At 38.0% G+C, this 23,584-nt stretch overlaps 1 protein-coding gene across 8 annotated transcripts in view; it reads right to left on the bottom strand.

Annotated features, from left to right (window-relative positions):
• Positions 1 to 844: 844 nt before the first annotated feature.
• The window catches only part of PDE1A (phosphodiesterase 1A), a 223,715-nt gene continuing 200,975 nt past the window's right edge, over positions 845 to 23,584 (bottom strand). For 5 of the 8 annotated variants that reach the window (XM_054173828.1, XM_054173822.1, XM_054173815.1 and 2 more), the window contains 3 exons: positions 22,059 to 22,179; positions 20,014 to 20,198; positions 10,061 to 10,413 (listed from right to left, as the gene is read on the bottom strand). In XM_054173828.1, the coding sequence (XP_054029803.1) occupies positions 10,109 to 10,413; positions 20,014 to 20,198; positions 22,059 to 22,179 (611 nt within the window). In that variant the 3' untranslated portion in view covers positions 10,061 to 10,108. Of the gene's footprint in view, positions 1,918 to 2,236; positions 2,358 to 10,060; positions 10,414 to 20,013; positions 20,199 to 22,058; positions 22,180 to 23,584 lie in introns of those variants that run through there. The other 3 variants (XM_054173868.1, XM_054173860.1, XM_009899069.2) reach the window with 3 other exon arrangements.

Raw genomic sequence — 23,584 nt, 5'->3', positions numbered from 1 at the left:
TTCTTCTCTTGTCATAATGACAATAAGAAGGCATAAGATGGTTTACATTTTATTATAAAGGAAAAAAAATAGTTCAACATTCCCCAGAAGGATGCAAAGGTGCACAGAGTGGTCCAGGTTACTAATGATTTGGTCAAACACTATCAGAGAGTATATAAATTCTTAACTTTTAGCAAAAAATATCAATTGCCTTGTAACATATATGATACAATTTCATTTGTTAACATTTCATTCATTAACTGCACTGTACAGATATTTGTCAATGCTAAACCAAGCCCTGGACCAGATACACAAAACAATTTAAATGCACTTTTTACATCCTATATGCACATACATTTCTTAAGTTAAAGCTATGCATACTACTTATACATAGCATGTATATGGCTTACATGTTCAATGACAGGAATTCCACCTTTTGGCATGCTTTTTTCCCAGGGCTCTGGGTTGCACTGTTCCCCGCTCAATTTCAATTGCTCCACAGTCAGAAAAGAGCCAGTCAACAGGTACAGAAGTGTAAGGGTCCCTCAGCCTAGGGTGACTGATTTACAATCCCTTCTTCAATCGGGATGAAGCATGCCCTTGTCAAGGTTAAGCCTGATGCCTGCTGAGCTGTGGATAGATCCCTGAAGCAGCAGATGAATAGGTCCCAAGCATCCATCAGCCACTGAACAGAGGCAAGTGCAACCACCTCAGTGAGTCCTCTCCAGAGCAGACCATGGCAGATTATAAAGAATTTTTGAAGTCAGTGAGGTAATAACTACAGAGTCGGAGAATTGGGAGCGCAGTGACCCAAGCCATTCAAATGTCCATAGTGCAGAAGGGAACATGGAAGCTTCCTGGCAGAGGGAAATTAGGTTTTCTGCAGCTGCATGTAATACCTGGACAAGCCAGGAGGAACCACATGAAGCTCAAGAGAAGCAGAGATGAAAATGGAGTCTCTTTCTGGGCACAGTTCAGGCTGGAGGGCTCGTTCTGAGGCTTCTTGCAGAGGTAACTGCCTGTACGGTTTGCTCTTGCTGCATCTCAGGGATAGCTATTTTCTTCTAATAAAACAAACTTATATTAGAAAGGATTTTGCAGGATCCATGTTGTCATGTTTGCACCTGAGACAAACCATGACACAAGGCCTCAGTGCCACCTTCCAGTTCTGATACCCATTTTGTCAGAGAAGCAACACAAAATTTTGCTGAAGTCATGTTCACGTATTCCTGTCACTGTCTCTTCTGCCCTACAAAGGAGCAACTGCATGGTAGGGCTGAAATCATTGATGATGTCTTACAAAATACTATAAGACTGATAATGTTTTAATATTTAATACTGGATGTTATTTAATTAATTTTGAAGAGATATTTCAAATACTGATTTGTTAAACACCAGTTTCCTTCATATGGCAGCCACTGCAGTCATCATCCATACAGGCCTTTACAGTATACATATTGTTATCTCTAGATACTTTAAGGAAACTAACAAGTACGAATGATGTTGCATGCAATATGGTTGCATGAAAGTATCTATAGCAACATTTCATTTGGCTTTCCATTTCCATTGGATGTCAACAGCAGCGACAAGTTAACAGCCATCCTGGGCAGATGGTAGTGTTGTGTTGTCACACGTCTCATGGCTAACTGGAAATGTCTGGTGTCCATGATGCAATAAAGCAAGGGCCAACTCTGGCTGAAAAAAAATATTTTGGCTAGTTTAAGAAAGCAGAGTAGAGGAGGAAATAGCCACAACAAACACAACTGAAATCTTGCAGATTGTTAAGTGCCCTGAGTTACCAGCTCAGGGTTTTCTGTTTTACACGTTTGATCATTTTGTCCATTCACTCTCCACAGAAACAGGATGATCCAAGAGCAAGTTGACAGATGAGAGCCTCTGAGAGTACAGGGTAGGAACAGCTAGAGTTCTTCTTTTCTTCTGAAAAAAATAAAAAAAAGAGGTCAAAAGAAAAGTTCATATACAATAGAATTTTAATGCTACTACTTCCAGTATTTAATATAAATGAATTGAGGATCTTTTATTGCATGATCATTTAATATGACATTAAGGATTCCAACATGTGAAAGTATTGATTTCCTTTCTTTATATTGGCTTTTAAGAGGCTGTAGAAAGTGCTACCATGTTCCATTTTATTGAAAACCACAACAGGAACAGAGAAAGAAGATAATAACAGCACTAAATGAGGCTTTATGGTTATAAACCCCTCCCCATTATAAGAAAGAAAAGACAAAATTACCTGTCCTGCCTGAAATGTCTGAAGCTTTTTAAGAAATAGTAAATCTAGTTCTGTATCAGTGCTTCATTCTGCTCAGTGCCTTTTACTATATCTTCTGACTTCTTACAGTGTTTAGGCTCACCTGGAAGATAAACAAATGTTATTGGGAACCTGAGTGAGAAAGGTAACCACATTAAGAGAATCTGCACAGCCCTAAACAGATGGGAACTTTTCCTCTTTATTAAGGTTAAGATGAGGTTTCAGTCACTTCTTGCTTTAACTGTTTTCTCAGGAGAGTAAGCATAGGATTGAATTAACTAATCATTATGGTTTACCTATAAGGTGAAAGATAGAATGAAAGAGAAAGATCACAGTATGAAACAAAAATGATGATATACGAAGAAATTTACATAAGTAAATGTTAATGAAGTGAGCTTGGTTTTGGTTTATCTTCCAGCTTACTAAAAGTCAAAATTCACCTTCTGCAGAGAAGTGCTGTTTAAATCCTTTTTAACATAGGCTTTCAACTTTGGAGTAAGCTTCTCTCAGATAAAGAAAGAGGCCATGTGAAGGTCTAAGAACGTGACTAATTCAGTCAGATGGGAGCAATGACACCAAGTGACACAAGCAGCTTTCAAACTAGGTGGTACAACATGAATTTCAAACCGACAATCATCATATTAAACTGTTGCTTAAACTATTCCTTCAGTAACTGAATGAGTTTATCTGAGAAGATTCTAAACTGAGATGGTAGGCACAGGGATAATGTAGGAAACTTCCACTGTTATTTACTAACTATGCAGTATCTTCTCAGTTTTAAGCAGTTGATTGAGTAGCTGCACTAGTGGTTAATAACATTGTACTGAAAATGTGAAAAAGCACAGAAGTCTCAAAAGTGGAGAAGATGAGCTGGAAGAAGCATCAAAAACTATAAAAGTAAAAATACAACCAAGGGAAGGCTTTTGAAAGCCAGAAACCAAAGGTATGAGCAGCTGAAAGGGAAAATGGATGATGTACAACCTGAAAGGAGAATAGTGAGTTGAAGAAGAGGCTTACAGTTTACAGAAAGGAAAGAGCTCATGAAAAAGAGGAAAGAAGAAAATTAATAGCTAAAAATTCACCATGGCTTCACTATAATCAAGTAAGAATTGCTACTGAATTTACCCTTGTTTCATTGCCATGAATGGTGGCAGAGTGGGTACATCCCACTCCGCAATGTGGCCACCAGTGGATGGGCCATATTCCCCCAGGAACTGGTCTTGACAGTCTCCCTTATTTTACATAAAATTAGTCTAGGTGGAATACAGACAACCCATTCACCAAAACCTTTGAAGTCTCATAATTGGATTAACAGGAAGTAGAACAAAACATGTCTCAAGATCCTGCAGCTTGAAGTTTGTTTAGGAGGAATTTAACAAAACTTCATTATTATTATTATTATTATCTATAAAATGAAAAAAGGTGGGGGGAGTGAGGAAAGGTGTGAAAGTAAAACATTTTGATCTAAACATTTAAATTTTAAACTTGATATAGAGTGGTTTGTAGAGTTTTAGGAGTGGGACAGAAGTGGTTTTTTTGGAGGCCTTAAAAACATTTTGTATGCTTAATTTTCATAAAAGCAAGACATTAACTTCTAAATCATATATAAACTTCTTCCTGCCAATGCATCAGCTTTTTTATGCAATCAACTTTGCCCTATGAATTGGTTGTTGATAGCTGTTATCTTTTAAGCTCTATTCTTAAAACACTAAATTTGCTCTCTTTATATAACCTTCCCTGCATCCTCATCCCATGCAGGTACACAGATGCCTTCTCTTAGTACCAAGATCTTGATTAACTACTGCTCTGTTCATCCACACAGTGTGCACCTCAAGCACCTCAGCAATCTGTGACCACTTTATGCAAGTGCTCAGGGTTCTACACATGGCTGAACACCACAGGGCCACCACGGCACAGATGATAACTTGATGCCACTTGAATTGCCATAAATCAAACTGGCATACTGTTGATGTGGATCTGTCCACTGCTATTTAACCTGGTTATCCTCCAGAGGCTTTCTGTTACATTGAATGCTTTCTGGTGACATTAAATGCTTTCTACAATTCGCTGTAACTGGATAGTCCACTACTGTCATTAAAGTGAAGTTACTGTTAATCTGGTTTAGCACAGATTCATTGTCTCCTTTATATTTTGATATTAAGCATTAATGCCCCTATCATCATGAGTAAAAAGTTAAAAGTGTGCCAATTAGCATTTATAAATCATTGAAACATGGAATTGTTTAATTAAACATAAGCAGTTTTTAAAATTAATGTTCTAATTAATAAATCACTCAGAAGAAAAGGAAAATCATCACTTAAACCAAAATCATTCTGTAATAGTTCCACTTAATCTTGTAAGATTCAATTAAAGGAAAGTGAGATGATGGAAAGGACAAAGGTGCTGTGGAGAAAACTGACACTCAGTCACAACTGGACTTCTCATAACAACAGCCTTCTGCTTCCTCCTTGAGATGACCAGAGCTTAGGGCATAGCTACTCCTGTTGAGAAAATGGAATAGCCTATGAGAACTACACCTAGAAAGAGATATGATACAAGGGTAAAACAGCCCCTTTTCCCTCTTTTTTATTTTTTTTTTTAAATGAGGAATCCCCTCATCAGAGTACAGCCAAACATTCAGTGTCAGCTGCAGAAAGATCATCTCCCAATCTAGTTCAGTTGCTTACCCACAGAAAATTCCACTGAACTTTCCACCTTTTTTGTAAAGCACAGAACAACAGTAGCTAACATATTAAATTTCAACCTGTATACCTGTGTTTCTTTTCTCCTTACTTGACATCTCATTTTCCCAGCCCCAATAAGGACAGATCCTTATTTCCCTGTCTCAGGAGTCAGCAAGAACTCTGCACGTTCCTTTTGCCTCATTCTAAGAACAGAAAGTGGATAAGTAGAAAACTATAGCATGGAGTGTTCTAATAATGTCCTGGCAGATGTATAGTACTTCTTATACTCAAATAACTCTAATTTGGGAAGAAGAGAGGAAATGTAATATTATGTGTATGCTACCTTCTGCTTGCTTGAAGTGATATTACATTGAAAATACATGACCTTGGTTAGAGTCCTGCCTGGATCTGCTGGCTATCAAGAGGTGCAAAAGTGCAAAGCATAAATACTGCTTTCTGTGCAGAGTGCTACTGCTTCATACACAACTCACTCAACTTTGACTATCTCCAACACCACTTATACACAGAAAGAGGGGAGGAAGAGTAAGAAAACAGGGGCTGCTTTGCTACCTGTAGTGACCAAGGTTTTCCACACACCGCAGCAATGAGAACTCTTGCAAACCCACTAATATTACGTATCAACATTTAGACAACAATAATGACAGTTTAGTGGATTCCCTTGATTTGGAATATTAAATTATTTCATCATTGAGAAAGAAAAATGTGACACATGTTAGCCTGAGTTTTCCTTTGGTATTGAACATTGAAGACTATTCCAGAGTAAAATACCTGCATTGCCTTTCTTTTCCATTATCTTTAAAATGGTGACAGAGTCTCCGCAGAGGTTCTTGAAGCTGCTGCTGAAACCTTATACTAATTCATTTAATCTCAAACAGCTAGAACCTGAGTCTCATTATGTGTTATTTAAAAAGTCTACTGCCTTGACACCTGCACAATTACAGTGATGCAAACACCTGCTGTACACTTCTTCAGTTGGCAGACACAGAAAAATCTTACCATAGATTCACAGAATACCAGGCTGGAAGTGACCTCAAGGACCACCTAGTGCAACCTTTCAGGGTAAGAATATAGTTTAAATGAGATGGCCCAGCACCCTGTCAAGCTGGGCCTTGAAACTGTCTCATGTAGGGGAATCCACCGCCTCCCTTGGGTGTTTATTCCAATGTTTAATAGATCAAATGTGAACAAAACTTTTCTGGTATCCAGCCCGTATCTCCCCAGTAGCAATTTATACCCTTTGCTCCTTGTCTTTACCATTTGACTCTTTATTAAAAGGATAGATTCATTGATTAATAGGATAGATTCATAGAATATATGACCATATATAACCACATATGTCATTTATTTATATCACCTATGGCATAGCTGAGAAATGTATATTAGGTCTCCTCTGTTGTTTATTAGAAAGAGAATGTTTTGTGAAATGGTCAGTGGTGACTTAAACTATTATAATATTCAAACAATATATACATACAATTTCTCATTGTATAGTACCATGGCTAGTCTGACCTTAGGAAGGAAAGTTTTAAGAATATGATGACATAGTCCCTCTGTAGATAATTTCAAAATACCATAAAACATTAATAATATTTTTCTATGTCATTTAAATATTGAGAAAATAGGGAAAATGCAAGAATAAAATGTTAATCAAGTATAAATCTAACAATTTAATGGCACAAAATCAGAATGTAAATGATATCATGACTGACCAATAAACTCCTATAATGGAAGAAATCTCAAACAAGATGGGCAAAGTCAGTTTGTCCATCAAACTCAGGAGATAATGCAAGAGGTGACTGACCAGAGTTGTTGCAAAGAAAACTGACAGTCTCAACACAAAGGCAAAGTGGAGTGGCCTTTGATTAAGATAAGCACTTATGTCAGTTGAGTGGAACCACTGACTGTATTACAGTTGAGGGGATCAACCAGTGGCATTGACATTTTTCCTTGCATTCTTCAGAAGAGTGTGACTGTCTCCCAGAGTTGGCCAAGCCAGTATGGAGGGAATAAAAAGATGGCTCAGCCCAATAGAGAGTATGAAAAATAAACAACAAGCAAAATATTTTGAAGAGAGCAATGGACTTGAGCTGGCTTCAACCTGTGAATGCCTTATTGGTGACTGGGGACATGCAGTGTCATGACATTGAGCATATTCTAAAGGCTGGTATTGTGACTGAGCTGTGATTTGCAATTGCTCTATTATGCTAAGTGTAATCTGCATTGTTGTATGTTTTCAACATATTTTCCATCACTGCTAAGCCAGAAATACCATGTAACATCTACTATCTTCAGATAGGTGAATTTGATTTTAATCATTACATCCTTCATGATGGAATATCTAAAAGAACCTGGTGAGAGATTATTGGACTCTGACATTAATATGCTACAGAAACCAGCCAAAACATTCACCAAACTCCCCATTTACCTGGATATTTATCTATGCTGGAAAACTAACACAATCACTAAAGGAGATGAATACACAGTGGACAGATGTTTTGCATAAAATGACAACTAGAAATGCCTTAAAATATCAGATACCTTTGAAAAGAACACTTAACCAATATCCTTGTTCTTTGTATTGTAGTGCTCTACTAAAAAATGGTAATATTTTAAATCAGAAATCCAGATTAATTTCATGGTCTCCTGACATGAGGGACTACGAATTACTTACAAGGGGATCCATGAAAGGTTCATGAGACTAAAAAAATGCAAAATTACTTCAGGTTCAGAATGCAAGATCTGAAGACTTGGAAACATATACATTCTACAAATTTCCAGTGACAACAGCATTGTGACAATATAATTTCCTGTGACAATATCTCACGACAACAGCAGGAACTGATGACTACATTTGTTCACAAAGCATACAGTTTTCAAAATGATTTGAAAGTCTCTTCAGAACAGAATTCTGCAGTGGTTGGGCATGTGTTCAATCAATGGCATGAGCAGTAGCCTCTACTTTTCACATGCCCTTGACAGCAGGAAAAGGCACAGCTTGTAGTAAAGGAGGGTATGGAGAAAAATCCTTTCTGTTCCACAACATTTACATAGATCTTTATGTAGCAGTTTAAGATTTTTCAGGGACAGATGTTTAGTTTCAGCAGGGAATCCTGTACTTCTACAGCAAAGCTTTCCGGGGCAATCAGGAACAACAGAGATGAGTGTCAAAAACCATACAATGGCTCAGATGTAAATTTGGCATCCCAGTAAGAGAGTATTGGCTCATCACAGCTTCTGAAGATGCCTTAAAGATAATTTACTGATTCTTACCATGTGATTAATCATTTGATGCAGTTGTGTCTCCTGTTATACTTCCCCTTTTTCCATGACTTCTTGTAAGTCCATGGTTTAAGTACCACCCACCATCTCCTAAATGATGTGAGAACTAAGCAATGTTCTTGTATGAGCTCTGTTTTTTAGATCAGAACCGTAACAATACAAATGATTTCCACAAAAGAATTAAACCCATCTCTTATTTCTATTTCATTATTTATCTGATTTTTTTTAATATTGCCATCTCTAGTTAAGGAACATCCCTATATTGGTGGAATTCATATTATTAAATCTTTTTTTACCATGTTCAAGAAGAAAGATATCTGCCAAATCATATTGCTTTTGGCAATACACTAGCATGCAAATTCAACTCCTTTTTAGAAATGTTGCAGTTTGAAGTGTTAAAATACAGGGCATTCTGTAGAAAATTCCCTGCCTTAGAAAATCAGTGAGATTAGTTTTTTCTAAAATAATAAATATTTGTTCTCATAGGAAAGATGGGATGTAAAGACTGACAAGCCAACAGAGCATACTGCCTGCCTGCTGAGTTGTATGTGACTTCTTTAACAGCATTTTTGTTGATCAGCCATCTAAAGACCCCCGAGGACAGCTACACCACAACAGGCTTCCGCATAGTTTGAAAGATAAAAGATGCAGCTTTTCCTACTGTGTTCCTCATCCAGGAGATGGGAATATTTCTAAGGCACTTAAATGTCAAGTTGGGCTTTAATACAAAATATAGATGTCAAAAGACAGAAGTGTCAGTTATCAGACAACTTCAAATCCTGTGAAAATAATTTTTGTGTAAATATTTTGATTTAGGACCCTAAATTAACCATCTGTTATTTCTGATGGAAAAAACCTGTCAACAATAAAAGCATGGAGTGTTGGAATGCAGAACTCTAGAATAAGTGGGAGTTCTCCATAAAAAGCATTTTTTTCTAAATATGCCAAATCATATATTCATGTCTAAGCTCAATGTTGCTGCTCAGGCAATGTTATACTTCTGGTGCAACATTACAAGCCTCATTGTCATAAAAACATTAATGAGTTTAGCATTTTAATTAGAAGTGAGGTAAAGGAGTGTCATTATATGCCTTGATTATTATTATTACCCTAGTACCTCAAAGCTTATTCTAACATTCAGAAAGTCAGGAGACCAAACTTTCTAATTAAGAGAATGACATATGCCTACTAGAGTTAGCAAATTCCCTCTAGTTAAGGTTAACTGTAAAATTCACATTACATTTAGTACAAAAGATGTGGTTTACAAAGTAATAATCATATAAGATGGCTAATCTGAGGGAAGTGCATTTTAGCAGCAAAAGAATAATAATCATAGAATGCCAGCTTGGAAACAACCTCAAGAATCATCTGGTCCAACATTTCTAGCTAATAGTTGAAATGAGATGGCCCAACATCCTGTCATGCTGAATCTCAAAACTTTCCAGTGTAGGGGAATCCACTACTCCCCTTGGGAGATTATTCCAATGTGTTTAATTGTTCTCATGGTGAAAAGATTTCTTCTGAAAAAAACTGTTGGAAGATAAAATATTATATAGTTCCATTTTGAAAGTTTCCCTCATTTTCTATTCTGCTGTTTAATTGCAAATACACATCTGAAAATTCGTTTAAAGTCATTCTTCCAATTCAACTAAAAGTCTTGGTATTTTATATATATATATATTAAAAAAGTCTAAGAACCTACTAGATACCAAATTGCTAATATCAAGAAGACTATACTTGTTTATGCTAACCAGTTTTTATTTGATGCTTCTACATATAACACCTTGGTTCAATATTTTATGTTACTGTGGGTGTTTGATCAGGAGATACCAGACCCTGCTGCAGTTTCACCCTGGACAGCTTCATTAGATTAACTGGTGCTCTGTGATGAAGCATTACCATTCAGTGGGTCAGTATTCTGTGTTTCTTGCTGGGCATCGGTGAGATCTTTCTGGTTCGGATCAGAGTTAGTGCATTTTTCTGAGGTGGATTCATCACTCAGAGGAGTGTCAGAAGAGACTACTTGTAGGACGATGGATCTGGGAGGACAGGTTGTACCATCGCTTCCCTGACTACTCTCATTTTGTATCCTTGTTGTCTCTTCCTTTAACTGTGCATCTGTGGAATTTCTGCTTTGGTCTTTTTCCTGTTCATCAACATTTTTCCCAGGTTCTTCTACAAAGAGGGAACAAAATATGTGAATTAGATAAGAAGGATATGCCACAAATGCTTGATTTCAGACTAGAGACAGAGCTGCTCATGGGAACATTATGAACACTGACTTTCTGCATGAGAACAGGTGCATTAGTGTGTTTAATATGTGTTAGATTCTTCTCCTGATTATGCTATTGCAACTGAAACACAATTTGATCTCTATTCTGTTCTCTTTTTTTGGCCATAGTACAGAGCAAGTAGCAGCATCAGACACACTGTAAGCTGAATGGTGGGAGCAGAAGGACCCCATGCTGCAAATACATCCCCCAGCAGTAGTGTTTACCACCACAGGACTAGGAGGAGCAGAGCTCATCAGTTCTGCAACAGAGAAAGGGCATGGATGAGAGCACCTGGGTGGGGATGGGGAAGGCATCAGAACTGAAGGGAAACCTTGAAGGAAGCTGGCCTATCAGCCTGGAAAAGTCCAAAATGTCAGCTAATAAAGATCTTCTGCTGAAACAATTTATAGAATGTTACACACATGCAATCCAGTACTGCTGTCATTATGGCTAGTAGCACATACAAAATGGGAAGAAATAAATAAAGGAAAAACTGTGCTTCAGGGGATAGAAGTTACAGGAGAAAATACTGTTTGCAAAAGGCTCTATTCCTTGGTCTATTGCAGAGACTTGGAGAACAATACAAATTAAATGGCCCAGATTAAAAAGAGAACAGTGCAGCACAGAGGTGGTATCAGGAGAAACTAGAAGATGAAAACAGAGAATGGAAAATTTTTGATGGAGGTTGAACAGGTTGATAAAAAATAACTGTCTCATCTTCATGGGAGGCCTATTTCACTTGCTGTCAGAATCTCTGTTTTGTAAATTCTGCTTTTAGAATCTGTATACTACTATAGAAGACACAAAAGACTACCAATTAAAAAAAATAAAAATGAAAGGATTGCAGTGAACAACACTTGCACAAAATAGCTGTATGATATTTCTAACTTGGTTGTGCATACTGTATTAAGGAAAGAAACCAAGCATTGAGATACTCAGTTCAACTGGCAGCTCCCAGAAACCCTGTTTGCAAGTGACTGGTGCAAATCCAGATCAAAAGTGATTGCATATAGCAACCAAAGGATAGCCCATTTCTACCACAGTCAGAATTTGGTGCCTGCCATCTCACTTCTCTAAATCCAAAGAATGTTATTCCTGCACCATAGTTTGGTTTGTGAAGTGGAACAGAAAGGAATACCTCCAAATCCAAACTGGCATGGGGAAGCATGGGGAAGAACTTTTAAATCTGAGCAATTTCTAAATTGTTACAACAGGTTTTCAATGATCTTTAGAGATCTTGTTTTGGACTCCAAATCTGACACTTGGGCAGGTACTCTGTTTCTACTGCTTCACTGCAGCTTTTACAGAGAAGTGGTTGAGCTGGAGACATTAAAAACATGTATGTGCAAACTGAAGCAAATCTGATATTCAATCTAGACATGTTAATTGAAGCAACTGTCAATCATGGTATAATCTACCTACCTTAGGCTGTTGTCCCAAGAAACTGATTTACATGCCATATTTGTCTCCATATGGCAGACCTATAAGTAATTTTCCTTAACTTCATAAAAAAAGCCAAGGAAATTCCAAGATAAAATATTTCAAATGCTGTTCTGATGGATCACCAAGTTGAAGAAAGCAAAAGCCAACTATAATTGCACATAAAACTCAGTTCACAACATCAAAGGTGCATTTTTAACCTGAAAGCTAATAAGAACAGCCAGCATTTTTCTCACAGAATAGTGTTTTGGGAAAATTTTAACCAGAATTCAGATTCCTCTTAGTTTACCTAAGTGGCTGACCACTTTATTCTCGTGTTTCAAGTCTCAGAATATTCATATAGACAAACCTCAAAATTATTATTTTGGATTTCTACACTTAAATTGCTTTCCTTCACCCCCTACCAAAATTAAAATGGCAAATTAAGATTAACATGCTAATGGTGTGCCCTTAACTTCTGTGACACAATAATGTGGAATTTTAAAATCTCTGGAGTTAAAACTGTTGCTAAATATTAGTGTTGGGTTTTTTTTGCTGATAATCATATCTGTGATTACCGTACCCTGGTGAGAAAATTTCAAAGACATTCTCACTTAAATAAGCTTGAAAGCAAAGTAACCTGTCACAGAATCACAGGATCACACCTCTTCTTCCTCACCTATCCCTTCTGAAAAGTTGGTAGCCATCAATTGCAGCACTCCAGTTGTGGGAGTCATCCCACCACGTTTCCATGACGGCTGCTGTATCAGTTTCCCTTTATCACAATGACATCCAGCTCCTCCTTGTTTATTGCCCATGCTGTGTGCATTGGTATACAAATATTTCAGGGAGGGAGTTCAGTACATAGTTTTCAACCTTGAGGGGGGGAAATGGAGAGAGGGAGAGGGGGAAGGGTAGACCTGTTTATCTAAGATGCCAACACACTGCTCTATGAGTGTTGGGCTAGTACACCCAGAGCTCTTGATGGCAAGGCCAGCTACATCCCCATCCCCCTTTAAAAGTAGTTTAAAGCTGTGGAAGTTTAGGCTGGGTGCCTTCTGTTACTGCCACATAAGTTACACCTCTGCTGTCCCAAGTGTCCAACCCAGTAGGTGGACACAGGAAATAGCGTATTTCATACTCATAATATCCTGCACCCTATAAATCATTCTCTTCCTCTTCCTTCCCCTTCTGCTCCTGTGGGAGATGCTCCCTATTGGGTAACAGCGGGGGAGTATCTCAAGGCCTCTTAAGCCTGTCTGGGCCTAATGCCAGGAGGAGAAGGGGGAGGGGCAGTCTCAGACCTGGCCAGCCTGAGACTAGCCTAGCAGGAGGGTAGGGTGGAAGAAAAATCCCTGGGGGAGTCTTGGGTATACCCTCATGTGGGGAAAAGGAAAGCGTTGGGAGGCTTTGGGTGTGCTATAAGGGATTCTGTATGCTTTGGGACTCTTGTCACTATGCCTTGTAGTTTCTATAAAATACTAATTGCTTCTCCATTTAAACTTTCCATCACTTCGCAATCCACTTGTGTGAGTGTCATTCTTTTGCCCCTCTCAAGGGCAAGAGTGGATCTGCCTGGCCTCAAACCAGGACAAAAGCCTTAACTAGTCCATGTAGGCAGGGTTTGCTCATAGCCGCTAGAAGGAGTAGCTGGTAGTTGTTTCTGAGTCTGAGAAGCCTCAAGTACAAAATCCTTTATGATGACATCACAATGTTCATGTTCTGACTTGCTTTGCTCCACTCAGCTTCAATCCCTATGAAACCCACTGCCAAAAAGAGGAAAAGTAATGGATTCTGACAGTACTACTGGAATATGCTACATGTGCTAGAAAAAAAAAATCATATTTATTATTTCCATAGCACCTAATAATTGTACTCTATATAATACAGGATCTTTATATTGTATATCATAACTGGCATTTTCTGTACTTTCTGCTGTTCTGCCACCCTGATGAAACAGAAATATTTAGCAGTCTTCAAAAGAGGCTGAGACTGGAACAGTGACCAAATAACTAAAATACAAGAAAGGCACTGCTAGATTAATATCACTAATGTAAGAGAAGCAGAGCTGGCATGGCATTTCATGCTCAGTGCTGGGTAGTAAGGACTGTAGTAAATACCGTGGCAGAGCCTCTGCCTGCACCCAGCCACTAACTGCCAGGGACCTCGGAGAGCAGCAGGTAAAGCTGCTGCCCCTCACACTGTACCAGGCTTCTGGGAAGAGCAAGTTCCTCCTCTGCTGTGGGCATACTTTGCCATGGTCAACCAGAGGTAAAAAAAGTAATGTCTTAAAATAACAATGTCACTTGGCTTTTGCAATATTAATGATGCTTAATAAGAGTTTGTCAGGGAGGTATGTTTTCTTTAACTTTCCTTCCCAATCTTCACACCCAGGAATACATTGCAGTAACCCATAGAATTATTTAGACACTGATTCCTTCCACTTTCAATTCATCATGCAAATTTCATCACACATATAGAACTATATAAAACCACTACAAACCACATAACCTAGTGGTACCTGATGTCACAGCAGTACATTGTATAGAAAGTTTGCCTATTAGCAATCAAAACTTTTTACTAAAAGATTTGGTTAAAAATAATTTGTGAGTTTTCAGTATCACTAAGGTTGGAAGAGACCTCAAAGATCATCGAGTCCAACCTGTCACTACTGCCCACTGCAGGCTTGAACTCACAACCTTTGTATCATAGTATCAGTCAGGGTTGGAAGGGACCACAAGGATCAAGTTTATGGTGTCATAGGTAGGGCTACCTCCACCTTTTACTTCTCTTTTGATATTTAGCCATAAGCATGGGGGCTTGAATGCTGGACTTTTGGAATAGGAGGAAGAACACACTGCTTCAAGCCTACCAGAGGGAAAAGGTGTTTTAAGTCATGTAGTTTGTCATATGCCAGCTCTCTGGTGTATACTCTGGGGTAATATATAATAGGTCCCATTGTTAGCTGCCCTTATAATTTCTTGGTCTTTGATTTACCAGATAATGCAAATACAAAACATTTCTTGCTTCTTGCTCAACCCATTCATTGTGCTTCCTCAGATGCTGGTGAAAAATTCTCCTTTTCCCACTGTTCTTAACACTTTTCTGCTTACGACCTAAACATCTTAGCACTGCTATAAAAATTACTGTCACTGGTCCTAGATGGAAATTCTTGAGCACTCAGTTTATTTTTCTCCAACAGATTAAAATGGTCCGTTAGGGCAGATTTCACGTGCCAAGTTGTCAGTTGGTTTCTGTGATTGTCACACACATCCTCCCACCACCCGCCCTTCCTAGTGGCTGCTAAATCACATTAGCATGCTATCAGATCATCACTCTCAGATTTTTGCATTTCAGCAGCTGTTACTCTCTTCTTATTAGCGAGTCTGCAGAGAAAATCTTTCAGACAAAATGGAACTGAACCCTGTGGTTATTGTGACTGGAAGTATGCAGGACTGAAAGTGCCCGAGGGGGGCCTGCAGGTACCATACAGAAGTCTTTCAGAAGAGACATTTGTTATTCAAAGTTGCTGCCCACAGGAGGAAAAAAAAAAAAAAGAAAGGAAGAAAAGGCTGATCTCTACTGCAAAGATGTAATAGCTGTAATTTTTCATACTTTTACTACCTAAATTAGGCACAGGACAGTGTAAGAGCTTTGTTCAGCTTCACATATTTTTCAGCTTGTCCCAATGAAGTCAGTCATCCCAGACATACACCTTTGAGCCGTGCAGTGCACTGGCAAAAGGTGCTGAAGACACGGTTGGACACTGATCATTTTCCATACAAACAATGCAACCTTTGGTCAGCTTCTGTAACAGTTAATTATTCAGAAGAGTTATGTAAACATAAAATGGGAACAAGTAACACTGCTGTTGCATTACCCTGCAGATGAACATTGGGCCAAATCAACTGGCAGCTGGGCCTTTCGTCTGTATGCTTCATTCCTTCATGCTGTTATATGACCTGAGATGACATAAGCTCTCTGTGCCTCTTTTAGCCCAACTATAAGGGGAAGATAATGATGTTTGTTTATCACTGTAACTTTATTTACAGTGATGTTTGCAGAACAGATGATGAACATAATTACTAGTCCATAACCTTTTACTCTGTAAGAGTGCCTGAGCTTCGCAACCACTGACCAACTTGATTAGTAAATCTTTGGAACACTTTTGCAGAACAAAGTATGTATGACTGGGTAAACATTGTCAGCATGAGGAATAAACATTGTGTTTTTAAAATATCAAATAATTGTGTTACAATTTCTCTATGTTCTAAAAGCTGGATTTTACATGATATTTAAATCTTTCCCCAGAAGTTGTGTTTCATACAGCTTTCTCAGTAGACCAGTAACTTCCTGACCTTAAAACCCATTTAGCAAAAGTTTTCTCTAATGAAGGAACCTCTCAGATTCATCTGAGCATCTTTACTGTCTATTTGCTACAACTACCGCAACTGCAAATAGCAACCCTCGTGCTATGGTGAAAAACGCACAGGACGGAATCGCCTGTTAATCACTGTGTTGAGCTGAACAAAGACAGATTATGTGGTGATTAGGGGCTTGGAATATTAATTAAACATCAAGGCTTTCAAATTAGAATCCCAGATGTTTGATCATTATGGTAATTCCCTGTTAACAGCACTCCCTGAAAGGCCTGAGAAACATTCCTCTAATTCTCCAGTGGTGAAAGGTTGAGGACCCTTAGGCTATAGAGCACTGAGCTCCTCTGCATCAATTATACAAGACGTGGCCTTTTTAGCAAAATGGAGTCATCTTGTTTAGTGTGCCTTCTGTTAAGGAAGCTCTCAAGCAGCTGCCTAAGTAGAAAAACGCTTTCTTTACTAACACAGGCCTTTCCAAAACAAAGCACACTGTTCCATAAGCTACTTGCTCTAAATCAACTCTCAACAGCAACTGTCTTTACAGAGAGCAGTAGCACCAGCAGGTCCAGAAAAGCTGCCCTGTCACTGACACAGCCGGTGTCTCAGTCTTCTGCTCTGGGCTACCCGAGCAGAGAAATCGGCCCTTGCTGAGACAGCTGAATTATCTCCAAACCCATGCTACCTGAGTAGCCTTACCCTGAAAAGGCGAGAAGCTGGAATGGAAATTATTTATCCTATTTCCTCAGAAAGTTATGTGAATTTCTGCTAGTTTCCTTTCTATATTACTTATCTGTACTACTACATTTTCTAGAGACATCTTCTGAGCCTGGGAACTAATCTCAAAACAATGTCTAGTGCTCGTGGAGCTCACTGACATGAATGCAGATGGTTCTTTTAACTGCACTAGTACTATCTGTCATAGTCAGCTCAGGAAGCGTGTTTGGAGATCTCCACTAACAGTCAGCCTGTTTACTCTGGCACATTCTCCTCATACGCACGACCTCCTCAGTGCACTCAGCTGTTTGCAGCTTGTCATAAATTACCTAGCTATGAACAATGATAGCAATAACACTCCTTTCACCTGGCAGTGATTTACCCCTGACATTTCTTCCCTCAGTACATGCTCCTACTAATATAGGAATAAAACACAAGTTCATACATATGCCCAGAGAAACCTAAAGACTTTTCATCAAGCAATAGAGTCAGAGAAGGTAACATGAGATCCAGACAGGATGGAACAAATTATCTGAGGTTCTCAGGTTATTCACTTGCAAGATTAATCAAAGCTGAGTGCAATCTGAAAGGAATTGAATTCAAGTGGAAAGGGGATGTATTTCAATATTTTTTACTCATTACTGGATTCCAATTTTGCACAGCCTGGTTCAGGATTTTCAGGCTTTGCAGTGTGCAGCTTCATTGCAGACACACTGTTCATCTGGACCAGCTGTGGAAGATTCCTGCTCCCATTATGAGACAAAGAACTTACTTGCTACCTCAGACAGTGCTCTCCAGAGGGCTACATTCACTTAGTGAAAATATCTTTTCTAGAAGCCCTTAGTGCTCACATATTCCATTTCAAATAAATGGAAAATATCTTACTGTCACAAAACATATATAATCTTCCCATGGGTTTTATTTAAAATCATACTATTTGCATAGTATGCAAAATATGAATCTGTAGTCAAAAGTATTTGCATTATTTATAAGGTTTCTCTAGATCCTAATAAGGCACCATGAAGGCCTCCGTGCCATGCTCCAGTCATCTGAAGAGGCGGATGTGAGTAGCCTCCTTATGGGTGGAGTTCTATAAAACTTTTCCTTGCTCTCAAGGAGATTTTGCAAAACAGATTCAACCACAATCACACAGAGCTGATGCTGTTCATCAAGCTCTGGCCTCAACACCAGCTATTTACACTTACCCATCAGTTTTCCTAATGTACCTTCTACTGTAATTCCATAAATCTGTTCAGGAAATACTTAGAAATACTTCATTAGTCAAGTTGATAGAAGAAAAGAAGGGCATCCTAGAATATAAACAACCACAATCTTAACAAAGTCCGTGGAGACTTGAACATTAACATCTCTGTTTTTCACAGTAGAAAGCATGCCAAGATTTTCCTGGATCTTGATGGGCCTCATGCTTATATTGACTGCATAGAGAAACAATCATTTACCCAGAAGAATTCTGAAATCTCTTGCTGTGAGAAGCTTTGCATTTTTAATGGCTGTCAATAGCCCAGTAAAAACTGGGCTTAAAAACTGGACTAAATGTATCAGTAACTTACAAAGCACTACAAATGAAGGGGAAATTATGTTTTTGATAGCACTGTACACCTCCTAAACCAATATATCAAAACACCGATGTACCAAAATCAAACTATTTAGTTACACTCAACTGGAAACACAAACTTCTGGCTAGTAAGTTCTCCATTCTTCCATATTGAAAGATCTCGCATGTAGACAGCCCAGGGCTGCCAGATTTCTGCAGGCTGTAGCTAAGCAGTCTTGGGTACCCGGATGGTCTCCTATTACTACTGATCGTCACAAATTAGCAGCTTTGTCCTTTTGATCAGTCAGTATTAGTTGTACAATATCAAAAGAGATGATTGATCATAAGAAGCTGCTCATGAAGAAGACATTATTAGTTAAATCTCCTCCTTAGCTGCCACTTCTACCTAACTCTGAAGTAATTGCCACAGTAGATACATGGAAGCTTATTCTTTATATTCTCCTAATGAGAATATTAATTTGCAATTTAGCACTAAATTAGAATTTAGCACCAGTCAACAGTGTTTTTCTGGCTTGTCTCACACATCTTTGAGAAAAACACCCTGCTGCTTCGGGTGATGGGATGAAAGACAAGGCTAGCCCTGGGTTCCAAGATACCATTACCTACAGTCAGTACAATGAGATCAGTTCCAGCAGTGCAACATTGTACTGAAATATTCCAGGTGCTTACTCAGAAACAACACAGACCGTGGACAAAATATTCCCAAATGGGTCAAGGTTATAACTTGTGTTCAACAATTAACACAAAGCATTTCACTCAGATAATTCTATCTCCAGAGAATTGTCAGGTGTGGCTTAAGAGCTAAGAGTTTTGATGCAGGTTTGGCTCTATTAATTATCAATCAATAAAAAGTCACTTTTTTGCCTTGTTTGTGTGTAATATATGCTGTGATTACCAGATCTTTAGGTCCGCTTGATGATTTAAATAATTTCCTATGGCATAGTGTCAAGAAGCCCCTGATACTGAATTTTGTCCCATACAGTGAGGAACAAATAGCTTTTTTATTAGCAAAATATCACTTTCCTGTTTCTTAAGAAATGCAGCCACACATACTACTTCAAATTGTTGATTTGGACATTTAAAGCAGATGTCACTATCAGTTATGATTAAATGTGCAAGAATGAGCATTTCTAAACCAGAAGTCTACAGATAAACTGAGCAGCACAGAGCCTTATTGTACAAACTACAAGTTTTCCTCTTATCACCTGACCACCTACATCTCTTTATACCTCCAGGGAGAGCAAAGCAGGACCATGTAAACAAACATTAAGACATAAAATACATGAATACAAGACAACTATGTATTCTTGTAGGTTGAAGGAAACAAAAAAAAAGTAAATTAAAAAAGAAATTTAAAAGTAGGTGTGATCTTAGGGAGTAAGCTACAAAAAAATTCCACCTTAGTATATCATACCTTCTACTGCTAATTCTTTCCATTTTTCTTTGTTTGCTTGAATGATCTTCATCAAGTTGTCCTTAAAGCTCCTTAGGTCTACAGTTGCTAGAGAAATATCTGCGTGAGTCCCTCCGTCACATGGACTTTTAAAACTGGTTCGTTTTTGTGCTTCAGCATTGCTTACTGCTCCCAAACTACATTGGCTGCAGAAGGAAAAAAATTTCCTAAACTATGAACATAGCCTGGCAGTTTCAGTAAGACACAAACAGCAAATGATTCCTCAGTACCTACAAGTAATCATTAACTTAAAACAATAGTTTTCACCATTTAGAAAAATCAAGACATAAATGTGTATGACAGGTAAGTTTAGCTTGCATTAAAAACTTGTTTCAAGGTACATACCTTTCAAGTGTAGTCAAAGAAGGATTTAGTACAGTGGATTTAAAATCCAATTAAAAACTACTGCAGCTGCCTTACAGATAAGATAAGGTAGAAGTCAAATTGATTATTCATATGTGAATATGCAGATGCATGTAAAGGAGCAGAAAGAAGAACAACTTCTTTTTTTTTTTTCTTGGTATTAAAAAATCAGACCTGTTTCTGGCCTTGTATAGGCAATCATGTCATACTGAATTTTTCTTACTCAATTATGCTGTAGAGTTTATATCATTGGTACCAAAGACATGTTAATATGCATACAAATGGTTTTACATTAATCAGAAAACATAGTTGTAATGAGAACTGCACAAGACAAGTTAACTGCTCTGGAGGTTTGGAATGGGATAGTATGGAAATAATAGGTTATGATTTTAATGTTTTTCAGGTACCACAGTGAATGCCATATCATCATATACTCACGGCACCCATTCACTACTGTTTGTGCAACTCTGCTGACTCAGACATTTCTATATCATATAGGCTCTCTACTCTCTTTACAGGTGTAGCTCTTGATTCCACACAAAGAAAAAAAAATCTCTCTCATTCTCCACATCACATGAGGAATCTTTACATACACATACTTTGCCAGATTATACGCCTTCATTCATCTAGCACTCAGTCATGAACATCAACTGAAAATGAAGGCTGGACCTTCTAATCATTCGTAGGTGATGCTCAATCATTGATGAGGAAGTGAGCAGGTAAACAAATTTGTTATCAATAATGTCCTCATTTAGCACTATACTCCTTACAACACTAAGAAGAGCAGTGTTATAAGTACCTACTTCTAGTAACTTTTGCTTACTTCTAGTAAACAAAATACATATAAACTCATGATCAGAGAGCTTGGCTCATCATTTTGCTATCAAAATCTAACTAAGCCACAGGAAATGAAAAATTGCCCTGCAGAGTTACCACATTAGAAGCCTCAGTGAAAGCTCAAATTAGTGTTAAAATGGGAAAAAAATGTGGTAACAGAGGTACTATTTGTAAAAGCATCATCTGATTATTGAATGAGGCTTTCAGTGTGGGAAACAGATAACATTATCTGCCATAGCACATTTGTTTCATAGACAACTTCTATTATGATTCAAAAATCAAGAGTTTGATGGTCAAACCCCCTCTTGCATCATGCTCAAATGGAATATAAATGGAATCAATTTTGTCTCAAGTGTATATATGAAATAATGTCAACATGAAAAGGTGAAGAAGGAAAGTGACGTACAACATCATTAAAAAACAAATAAACAAACAAACATGAAGCCTTTATCACCTCCTCTTCTAATTGTTCCTCATAAAGATGTATTTTTGTACTGTCCATTAAATGGTTCAAGAGAAGAGAAATAAGAACTTCTATAATATATTGCTAAGATTTTAGTCAAAGGGGGAAAATTTGCTGTTAGATATGCTATATTGTGCTCTTTATTGTGTTTTTGCCTTTTAATATGCACGATCCTCCCCAGTCACTGGAGTAACAGCATATTGCAAATACAACACAACACCACACGGTGGCGATACTGGACAGCTAGTGACGTTACATTGCCAACTGTAAAGTATTTGAGATCGTTCTGAGAATGACATCTTTATGTTTATGTAAATTCAATAACTAAACAGTGTATTCATACCTGGGTGTCCCAAATGCAGGACTTTGAGATTTTGATGCTTCCTCTATAAGAGGCATAACAATTTTCTCCATTGAGTCAGTAAGAAGAGAAAATGTTGGTTCTACTATGAAGTCAATGAAGCCTAAAGTAGAAAAAGAGAGAAAATCATATTTTAAAATTCCACAGCTCTTAAATATGAAAAATAAATACTTGCTATCAGGCTGATTTTCTTACTGTAATTCTGATTCAATATACTCGATTCCACTGGCATAATCTTGAAGAAAAAAGCACAACTAAACCAAAATCTACCTGATGTTGTATAGGTATAACTAGATATGAATAATAATTGTTTTTCAATTCTATTCCTGTAAATCTGTAGAAAACACCTAAAATTTGAAATTCATATTAATTATTGAATAGAAGGGTAGCTATCGCTGAGGCAAAAAGCTAGAAGTCATACTCTCTCTTTTACCATTAAGAGCTTTTTGCCAAGGAGTTAATATTTCAAACTGCTGTTTATTATTCTGAGGAGGTAAAGTGTTACTTCACAGTGTGTAGGAGTGTTCTGTCAAATCAGTGAAGAGAACAAGTAATATCCTCAGGAGACAGCATTCAACCCACAGTTCTGAGATGTCAGCTCTGAACAATGTCTTTTACATTTTAAAGTGCTCATCAAGGTATAGAATGACACAGTGAGAGAATGAAGCATTATTCTCGGCTGAGCACTTAACAGAGGAAAAAAAAAGAAAAAAGAAAAAAGCTAAAACATGAGCTAGCAATGGATTTCCAGATGTCTTCATACTCTAACCACACAACATAGCACAAAGGTGAGCAACAGTGCTTCACCCTAGGGCCCAGCTTCCCTTCTGCTGTAGGTACAATGCTCAAGCCTTTAAAGTTCCACTGAAACTGAATAAAGGACATTTTGAGAGACAAGATCAGAGAGGATGGCATGCTTCAGTTCAAGGGTAAGACATAATCTGCAGAATCTTTCCCTGTGTTCACTCACATAAAAGGTAAAGCTGTTGGCAGGACATACTGCTTTATTCAGTATCTTTCTAGGCCTTGTAACTAGCCCCAGTGATCTTTATCGATTTTTATTTCCTTACTGCTGATGGAAACAGGGATGGAGCTGGGAAGGTGACGTCTGGCCACTGTTGACCAAAACAGAGTTAGGATAGACAGAAACAGAATGCAGTAGTCCTTGTCAATCCAAGGAAGTTTGACTGTAGTCTGACCTTGTCACACTGACAGTCTTAACTGCAGTCCAGAGATCCAATGTATGAATTAGATTTAAGTTGAGATGCATCTACAAAATGGTACCAGGCTTTCAGACTGTAGTAGAGACAGACCTGCAGGTTCTTGAGTAGGAGTCAGTCTGAGGACACGATCTATCAAATTCTACAGTAAAAGTTGGGCTCATGTCCAGTACTTTGGTTGATGCTTCTCCTACCCCTTTTTGGCATCACATATGCTGAAATTACTTCATGTTCTTTTGAGACCAGCACATTTTGCTGTAAGAGTATGAGTTTGCTGAAAAGATAGGT

Source organism: Dryobates pubescens, chromosome 2 (genome assembly GCF_014839835.1).
Source record: "Dryobates pubescens isolate bDryPub1 chromosome 2, bDryPub1.pri, whole genome shotgun sequence".
Classification (NCBI taxonomy): Eukaryota; Metazoa; Chordata; class Aves; order Piciformes; family Picidae; genus Dryobates; species Dryobates pubescens.
The sequence above is the reverse complement of the archived record's forward strand: the minus strand, read 5'-3'. Positions and strand labels throughout refer to the sequence as shown.